At 28.8% G+C, this 10,509-nt stretch overlaps 1 protein-coding gene across 1 annotated transcript; it reads right to left on the minus strand.

Annotated features, from left to right (window-relative positions):
- Positions 1 to 141: 141 nt before the first annotated feature.
- On the minus strand, positions 142 to 2,730 carry LOC112736293 (pentatricopeptide repeat-containing protein At1g08070, chloroplastic). Its single transcript, XM_025785682.2, has 3 exons — positions 2,247 to 2,730; positions 1,646 to 1,954; positions 142 to 1,574 (listed from the first exon to the last, which is right to left on the minus strand). The coding sequence occupies exons 1-3, from the start codon at positions 2,657 to 2,659 to the stop codon at positions 188 to 190; spliced, it is 2,109 nt and encodes a 702-aa protein (XP_025641467.1). The 5' UTR covers positions 2,660 to 2,730; the 3' UTR covers positions 142 to 187.
- Positions 2,731 to 10,509: the final 7,779 nt, after the last annotated feature.

A 10,509-nucleotide genomic window follows, 5' to 3' on the forward strand; every position in this document is an offset into this window, starting at 1 on the left:
GAACTTAGGATTGCAACATGAGCTTGTAAAATGGTGAATTTCATAAACCAAAATTTCCATGTGGCTTTTATTTTAAACACTTATACAGTTTATTTTCATTGTCAAATCATGCTGGATGTTTAATTAACACTATTTTAGATCTTTTTGTTACAAACTAGTGTAAATATTATTCTTCAAGTGCTTTGGTTTACCAAAAATCATTACAAGAGCATGATCCATCTTGGAAATGATGGAACCTGTTCCGGTCCCTAACCACAATTTTTCTATTATAAACCTTGGATATTATCTTTGTGGCATTGTGGCAATCACCACAAACTCTAAGGTTCTTGGAAATTCTAATGGTAGCCCCCGGTTGAGTTTTAATGAGACCAAATGCAATAGCCAGCTTCTCACTATGGTGAGATACAGAAACTACTTTATCTTCCTCCTCTGCATCTATCCTTGCCTCTGAAATATTTGGTTCATACCCATATAACTTAATTCTTTCGACCATCTGTTCATTTGCATTATATATCTCCTTTGAGTAAGAATGTTCATCATCTTCAGAAAAGAACTCATGAACCACACCTTCTAACTCAATCAAGCTACAACCAGGTGATTTCTTGATCCCCAATTCTCTCATTTGAGACCTTATTCTCTTAGCATCCTCGCTTTGACCTGCCAAGGCGTACGTGTTCGATAGCAGTATGTAATCCCCGCTATGAGCAGGCTCCAATTGAGTTATCTTTCTAAAGGATTCTTCACCAATTGGAACATTTTTGTGTGCCCTGCAAGAAGCTAGCAGTGTTCTCCAAACAATTGCATTTGGTTTCATAGGCATGCTCTTGATAAACTCATGAGCTTCTTCAATTAAACCAGCTCGACCAAGAATATCAACCATACAGCCATAGTGCTCCATCCCTGGTTCTATTCTGAAATCTCTAGTCATGCTTTGAAAAAGAGATCGACCTTCCCCAACCAAACCGACATGGCTGCAAGCAGAGAGTGCACCAATGAAAGTCACATCGTTTGGCTCAACATTTGCTTCCTTCATCAAACGAAAGAACTCCAGAGCTCTCTTCCCCTTGCCGTTATTAGCCAGACCATGAATAATTGCGGTCCATGAGAACACATTCTTCTCTGGCATCTTCTCAAATACCTCGATCGCACTCTCTATAGACCCGCATTTCGCATAGAAATCAATGAGTGCTGTCCCAAGAGTGACAGTGAGCTTCATCTTCTTCTTGTTCACATAGAAATGAACCCATTTACCGGTTTCCATAGCTCCAAGAACCCCACAAGAGTAAAGCACACTAACCATAGTAACCTCATTGGGTTCCACATTAGCCTTCTGCATCTCACTGAACAGAGCAAGCGCATCGCTGCATCGTTTCGCTTGACTATATCCTGAAATCATAGCACTCCATGCAACGACATCTCTACATTTCAATTGATCAAACAAGGTTCTTGCCTTGTCAACATGGCCACACTTTGCATACATGTCAATGAGTGAAGTCATCAAACTAAGGTTACCCATCATTCCATTGGCCTCAACATAGTCCCTAACCCACTCTCCCAACTCCAAATTCACCAACCTACATCATATGAACTAAGTGTTAATAATTAATTTCAAATTTTGATGTACAAATAATGTTACTATACTCACCTGCCGCACGCAGTCAAAACAGTAATCATAGTAACATCATCAAAACCTACAACACTTTGTTGTTCCCGCATCATCAAAAACAATCCAACTACCTCGTCCCAGTATCCGTTCTTGGCATAGCCTGCTAACATTGCATTCCAAGCCACACGATCTCTTTGAGGCATTTCATCAAACACCCGGCGAGCAACCCCTACCCCAGCACAAATTGCATACACATGAATCAACGTGTTCTCGATGAATCCATAGGACTGAAACCCCCGCTTGAGAACAAGAGCATGAATCTGCTGCGCTTCAATCATCGCCTTAACCCTACAACACAATATATAATTTACGTGTAACACAGGAATTAAGCTGAACCGAACAGAATAATAACAATTTTAAAGGACTCAATCGATTTAAAAAATATATATACTGAATCAGATTATTTTATTGTTTAAATTTTATTACGTAAAATCTCGATTTTCGAGAACCAATAATGAATTGTTAAGACATGTTCATAGATATAATCTACCACAGCATATAAAAAGAGTGAAAATCATTTTTATTAAATAAAATAACCGTAATAACTTCCTTGGCAGTTAAAAAACTGTTAGTTAGTTACGCGGAGCAGGCTTTGAAGGCGGCGCAGAAGGTGAAATGGTCAGGAGGTACGAGGTTTCGGGACATGTGATTGAAAAGGAGGATGGCATCTCTCGGGGAGTGGTGATAAGTGAGAGCCCTTATCATGATGTTGTAAGCGGAGGTGTGGCAGCGGCGGCGGTGGTGGTGGCGGAAGATTGAGAGAGCGTAGTCGAGGGCATCGGGAACGATGAGTGCGGCGGATTCGAGGAGGGAGAGGGAGAGGGAAGTGGTGTGGATGAGGCGCGTCTTGATGAGGAGCGCGTGGACTTGTGTGAGGTCGGCGCGTGTCTTGCATTGTTGGAGAATGAGTTGTTTTGGATTCTCCGATGGGAAGTGAGGGATTAGGGTTTTGGACGGTGGTGGCCACGTCGGTGCTACCGCTGGCGCCACCATTCTGGAGTGTGCTAATGCTACTTGCTTGATTCACTCTCTTAACTCGTGCTTCTAAGTTTTAAACAGTGAAGTTTTTTTGGTAAGAAATTTAAGTCCGGTCAACTTCGGGTAAAATTAATAATTTAGAGTCGTTACATAAAAATTTAGATAAATTTTTTAAATTATTTAACGGTTAAGTTGATTTCCCTTAAAAAAATTTTTTTTTACAATGATATTCTCCACATGCCAAGAATGAATTCGTGTGGTTCTAAGTTCTATATTACAGCTAGATGTGGTAAATGGGTCTAAATTTATCGGATTGGTCCGCATAACCTGTCAAAAATATGTGGGTTAGACTAAAAAATTGAGTCTACTAAATAGCAAAAATTCGTTTAAACTACTGGTTTTAGCGGGACGGGACGGGACGGGCTTTCTCGTTGGATTTAGTGTTTTTTGGCAAGATGGTATTTTTTTTATTTTTTGTTGCCAAAATCCAATTTTTTCCAACCCAACTTATAAGAGAATAAAGATGAAAATTGAGTGTTTTAAATTATGTTTATTTTATTTTGAAGACAATATTTATAATTATGTTTTGGATGAAAACTTGGTTTATAATTATGTTTATTAGATATTTATAATTACAAAGACTTTAATATTTGTGAATATAACAATTATAATTTTTTTATGCCCTTAGAAATTGTAAATTTATTAAAATGATTGTGAAATTATATATATTATTTAATAGTTAATAATAAATAAAAAAAAGAGATTTACGAAATTTTTCCGCCAACCCGTAGTTAGGCGGGGTGGGATGGGATTTTAGGACCGCCTCACTAGGCGAAACTTTCCCATTTGACACCCCTAATCACAATTATATTTAAAAATTTGTTGTTAGCTAATAGTTATTGCATGTATAAAATAAATTCAAATTCTTAATATTTGTTTTAAACTGACAAGTGAATACTATTCTACCCATCCAAATTGATTTTTTAAACGGTAATGTTAATTGTTTGTTTTATCCAAATAAATTTAAGATTTAATTATTTTATTTGTCTTTATATTTTTACTAAATTTATAATTAAGTTTTTATAATTTTTTTTAATTAAATTTTTATATTATTTTTAATTTTATAATTAAGTTATTTTCAGTATAAAAAATATTAGAAATTAACTGAATACTTTTTTATAAATTAAAAATATTTATAACTAAAAATCTAATTAAATTTTTATATATTTAAAAAAAATATTCTACTAATTTTTAATATAAAAAAATTTATTACAAAATTAAAAATAATATAAAAATTTAATTAAAATAAATATATAAAAATTTAATTAAAATTTTAATAAAATTATAAGACCAATAAAATAATTAAATTTAAATTTAATTTCGTGATTATTATACTTAGTAATTTATGATCAAAATACTAAGAATAAGGATGAAAACAGGAATATTATGCTATTTGATAACATGATGAACTGATTATTTAATTATTATACAATTATAATTTCGATCTCGTCTTCTATTATGTTTTTATAATGAATTGAAGTAGTTTCATATTATTAATAATTAATATTATTCTCATTCTCATTCAATTTATTAAATTATTATTCATCTCCTCCTTCTTCTGTATATTCAAACACCCAATGAGCTATGAACTACCCAGCGCACATTGAAAAAATTGAAAAATTGAGGAATATTGCCAACTGTTTTCTATTACGTAACGCATCATATGCTTTAAAGATATTTTAGTCACATTCATCAATCCAATCCAATAATTGTACAATTATGAAATGAAATTGAGGTTACTCATGTCTATGCATATGAATTACAATATTATCACATAATAAATGTCTCATATATTATTAGAACAAATAAAAAAATACTGGTAAACATTGTATACGTGTGCTAACTTTTTTTCAATTTAATCAATGATGTAATATAATAGTTAATACTATTTGAACTGATCAAACTTGAAAAATATCTGAAAAAATATTCTGCTAGCCAGCAAAGTATATAATATCGTGACCATACGGGGTGAGTGGAGGCCTTAGTCCCCAATTTAAAAAAAAAAATAATAGTAATAAGTTATTAAGTATAGTTTAATTTTTTTTAATTTATTTAATATTTAGTCTAATATAAATAAAAGTTTAGTCTAATTTAAATATTAATAATTTTTAATATCTAAAAAAATAAGTAATAATATTAAAAAAATATAAAAAGATATTATTATTAATATTTTTTAATTAAATAAAATTTTTCAAATTCTATAAAGTGGATTTTTTTCTTCTTGTGAGCGTCCTTCTTGATTCATTTAGTATTAATTCTCTCTGTTTCAACTATTACAACTGAGAGATCTTTTTTAGCGATGAATATTGTGAAGAATAACTCATAAACAAAATGAAAGATTAATTTCTTGCTACTTGTCTTTTAATTATATTGAAAAGAAAATTGCTAAAAAAATTGACACAGATTCTATTATCGATAAATTTTATGATACGAAGAATCGACCACTTCATTAATAAAAAGTACATACATATTTTTTATACTTTAAAATATATTCTCTATCGATATGTTTTTATAATACATTTTACATTATATAATTTTTTGTATAATTTTTTAATATTATATATGTTATTGGCCTCTCCAGTCTCCAGAATAATATTTCTGGATCCGAAGTCTGTATGATGACTATATTTTCCCAAATTCTACGATGAAATTTTTTTCCCAATCAATATTTATGAAGCAATTTTAAAGAATTTTGGGAACTGACATTAGAAAAGAAAAAAACACTAGAATAAATTAAAACAACGACTACTATATAAAAAATTTTCGGTAATATTAACGAGATAAAAATATAAAATTATTTTATATAACATAATATATATCCATAAATTTATACACGTAATATTTATAATTATATATTTATTATATTTAAAATTATATAATTATTCTAGTAATAATTAATTAAAAACTAAATATATACTATAATATATTCATAATATGGTTGAAAATAGTGTTATATTAATATTCAATTATATATTGTTATTATTAAGAGATATTTAATTATTTCTAACAGTTTAGGGTTTGAAATTTGAAGTAAAATCTTATCTAGTATTTATGTATAGTTAAAATCTTATAAGATAAGAAAATATGTTAATAGTCAAATTAGTTTCTAAAAAATAATGTATTTTTTAAATTTATTTTTTAAATATTTTTTAATTAAATTGGTCTTTTAAAGATTACGAATTAATCATATCTATCCTTCAGTTATTTCACTCATAATTTTTATCAACGATTGATAATGTGAAATATTAACTGATAGCATACATGACACATAACATATTCAATTAGATGTTGATTAAATATATTTACGAAAATCTATCAATTTAGTCACTAGGTCATATTAGGAATAGAATTTTTGTAATTGGAAAAAATGATTAAATTAATAAATTTTCATAAACATATTCGGTCAATATCCAATTAGACGTATCAGGTATTATATATGTTATCAATTAACATTTTACAACATCAATCTTTGAAGAAAATTGTTAATGGAGTGACTGGAGGACAAATATGATTGATTCGCAATCTTTGAAAAACCAATTTGACTGAAAAAAAATTTCAGTCATGAATTTGAAGAATGTCTTATCTTTTAGGAACTAATTTGACTATTAACCCATAAAAAAATTATTCACTTGTAAGAGCTTTACTAACATAATATTCAAAATTAGAGATAGTAATGGGTTTTTATACGGGTGGGGAGTCTCTGCCAACCGTTTCTGCATTATTTAGTAAAATATCTTTTGTTTTTGTCTCATTTCTATCATAAGTTTTTATTTATTTTTTTTCTAGGGAGAGACGGATACTCGCTAATATTTATGGATACGAAGTTCACTAAAGTTCTACATCCAAATTATTTAACTAACTAAATTGCTATAACTTAATTTAGCTCTACGCGCCATTATTTCTAACAATTTTTTGATTTAACGTGCGATTATATATAACTATCTTTTCTATGTGGATTTCATTTTTTTTTTCCAAATTTTCTTAACGTTTTATGCGTTCGTTCGAACTTCGTTAATGTATTTCGTTAGTAGTTGATGCTGGTGTAGTTATTTTGTCTACGAGTTGAATAATTTCATTTTTCTTGGTAAAAATCAATGTTCATGGTTGAAGGTTTGAATTTAAATAGAATTAAGTTGGAGTTTTGACTTGTTTTTTCGATGAATTTATTTATGTTACATTTAATGGTAGTTTTGGTGTATTTCGAAATATAATTTGGTGTAATATATAATTGTTTTCAGTGTCGTACTTATAAGTTCTCGGTGTTTTTTGTGTCCGTTTGTCTTAAAGGTTGGGATGACCTTAATTTTAACACACTTGAAGAAGAAGCTATTGCTGTTTTTTCTTCTCCTTCTCCTTTTTTTCATTTTTCTCTTTCATTATCGTTATTAGCATCATCGTTGTCTTCTTTTTATATGTATAACAGTTCAAATTCAAAATGCACCGAAATTTCTTAATGATGACGACACACACATAAACTCGGTTTAAAACAAGTTCTGACTATAATACACCTTATTTAAATCTAAAATGTACCGCAATTACTTAATGATGACGATACACAAATAAACTTAGTTTAAAACAAGTTCAAACCAAAGTGCATATTATTTAAATCTAGAATGCACCGAAATTACTTAATGATGACGACACACAAACAAATTCAATTCAAAAGAAACACATACCAAAACTTTACCTTATTTAAATCCAGAATGCACCAAAATTACTTAATATAACTCAAAATTCTTCTTCTTCTTCTTCCTCCTCCTCCTTCTTCTTCTTCTTCATTATCATCTTCTTCTCCTTCTTTTCTTATTTATTTTTTTCTTCTTATTTTACTTTCTCGTTCACTCTCTTGACAATAATAAAAACAAGAAAAAATTAAACAAAGAAGAAAAAGAAATGCATAATGATGCAAAATTACTAGAAAGAGAAAGAGGAAAAGAAAAAAATCAGCACCAACAATAAAAGAATGATGATGAGAATGAAACACGTGAAGAAGAAGAAGGAACGCAAAGAAGAATGAGAAGAAACCCAAAGAAAAAGGAGGAAAAGAAAAAGAAAGAGGAAAAACGCGAAGAAGAAGAAGAAGCGAGGAAAAAAAGAAGAAAAAGGAGAAACGCAAATAAAAAAAGAGAAGAAGGAGAAAGAGAAGGAGAGAAAGGTGGGAACCGTTTTTACGTAGTTGTGCTTGGGCAAATTTAGCTAGACTTGGTTACTAAAAAAATTTAGACGTGTAATATATCTGTATTAAGTTTTAATTTTTTTAAAAAAACAATTTTGACACAACTATAATAAAATTCAACCAAATGTATCAAATTAAACACAATTCAAATACAAATTTAACATAATAACATATATATATATATATATATATATATATAAAATTTTCAATATATAAATTAGATTTATTCCTCAGCTTTGCACTGCATGTAATTTAAAAAAAAAAAATTAAATAAATCCAACAATTCACACCTCAATTATATGATGCCACGGTTACCTTAAGGTAGAGAAATGGAATCAAAATTTCTAGATGAAGAATCTACTATCTCATGTTTTTCATTGACAAAGGGTATATAGAATTAGATTCATTTCTTATCAATTTTAACTTGTAGTAGTAGTGGAGAATATAAAAACTTATTAATCAAATTAAGAAGCACACATACATAATATCATAGGAATATATGATCCTCTATAAATACCTTCACCTACCAACTTCAACATGCATCAATCTTGTGCTTGTATCTTATATAATTCTTCTTGTATTTGTATTACACATCATATAATCAAAAATGTTTAGGTCTAACTCCCACGAGTACCCCCAATACTCCAATTACTCCAACCCTACCACCTATGAGAGGACCATATATGAGGAGGATTCCTATGGTCGTCACAACCACAACCACCACCATCACCAGCCTGAGACTCGCGAGCGAGTCGAGGTGGTAGAGTACGAGAAGATGCCGGAGTATGGTACTCGCGAAGTCGTCTACGAAGAAGTTGAAACCAACCGAAACTATCCACACAGGCATGGCCACTATGACCTGTAAGCTTGTTACCATGCATGTGACATGGTAATTTTGCTAGGCAGGGCTACATTATAAATATATGGGTGTGCTTTTGTATTTAATAAATAAAATCCTGCTTAGCTAGATCTTTATATGTGTTATTTTGTATCGCTTCTTATTAATTAATAAATCTATCTTACTTTGCATTACTATTATATATACTTTTTAATGTATTTAAATTACCATGCATGCCATTTTTCTTTTTGTTAATTATTTACTTCTAGTGATGATATATATATTAAGATCCTCGTATATACTAACTTATTCTTTGATTCAAATGAAAAATAAATGTTATACATGGTGTGATGTTCTATATCTTCCAATTCCAAACATAATTAATCAACTTGATTCTCATCACATGTCTTGAACATGAAAAATATAGTCAAGTTAGGTTGATAATAGTGGCAAAATATCAAAATATATTTTATAAGTGTTAGAGATATAATTATATATGTTGTTTTTTTTATTAGGTTAAATTTTTAGGAAAAGTGATTTCATGACATAATATTAGATTTTTATATTTAAAAGGTTTAGAGTTCGATTCTTTGTAAATTTTAAAAGTGGAATAAATTAGCATAAAGCAAATAAAAATAGAAAAAAAGACTTATGCAAAAAATCAAACAAACTCAAAAAGAGACGCTTACTTAAGGAGGAGTGTAGAGATATAACAATTTATGTTACCTCTATTATCTTAAACTTTTAAAAGAAGTGATAAAAATTTGAGTTGAAATCCTAAAAATGAATAAATTCGACAAATAAGTCTTTATCGATACATACCTTAGTGGTAAAAAGATAAAAATATTCTATGTATACTGAAAATCAATTATTATATATATATATATATATATATATATATATATATATATATTAATGATTTACATATTATAATAATCAAACCTGCTCTAGTTAAATAGTAATTTTAGACAGTCAAACATTTTACATAACAAGGTCCAACCAAGTAATGAATATATGTGTTTTTGGTCATTGTTCGATTTATTTATTTATTTTTTCTTCTCCTCCTTATTTTTTGTTCTTTAAAAGTTAGGAGTATATAATTCAACTTTAGTAAAAAAATTGTTTATATAAATCCTTCATTTTGAAGTAAAACACAAGAAGATGCAGAAAAAATTTTGTATAATAACAAAACATGAAAAAGAAGAAGAAAAACATGTTGGGAGAAAGAAAAAAAAAATAAAATATGAAGAAAGAGTAGAAAAAGAAGAAATTTAGGAAAAAATTTTGGTGCCATGGTTGAAAAATTTCGATACTATTTTTAAGAAATTTTAGTGTTATTTTTGTTTTTAATAACTTCTAATTAGTTAAAAAAATTATGTGTCGTCGTTAATAAATTTTGGTGTCAAAATTAATTTTTTTTGTATCAGGTTTAAATAATTTCGATGTTATTTTTTTGATAAATAATGTATAATTCAAAACTCTTTTGCTCTTCTCCTTCATCACCTTCGTCATTTTTTTTTGTTCTTTATTTTCTCTTTCTTATTTCACCTTATCATAATTTTTCTTGTTTTTATTCTCTTAAGACGAATAAAAATAAGTAAAAAAAAAATCAAATAAAAATAAATAAATAAATAAAAAATATTGTAATAACATCAAGAAGGAGGAGGAAAAGCACGGGTGAACTAGAAATTTTTTTTGAGAAAGACAAACATAAAAAATAAAAAAAATATAAGTTAAGAAATGAAAAAAATTGAAAATTAAAAAAAGACTAAACTGAAAAATTAGAGGTTT

Source organism: Arachis hypogaea, chromosome 13, assembly GCF_003086295.3.
Source record: "Arachis hypogaea cultivar Tifrunner chromosome 13, arahy.Tifrunner.gnm2.J5K5, whole genome shotgun sequence".
In the NCBI taxonomy this organism is placed as follows: domain Eukaryota; kingdom Viridiplantae; phylum Streptophyta; class Magnoliopsida; order Fabales; family Fabaceae; genus Arachis; species Arachis hypogaea.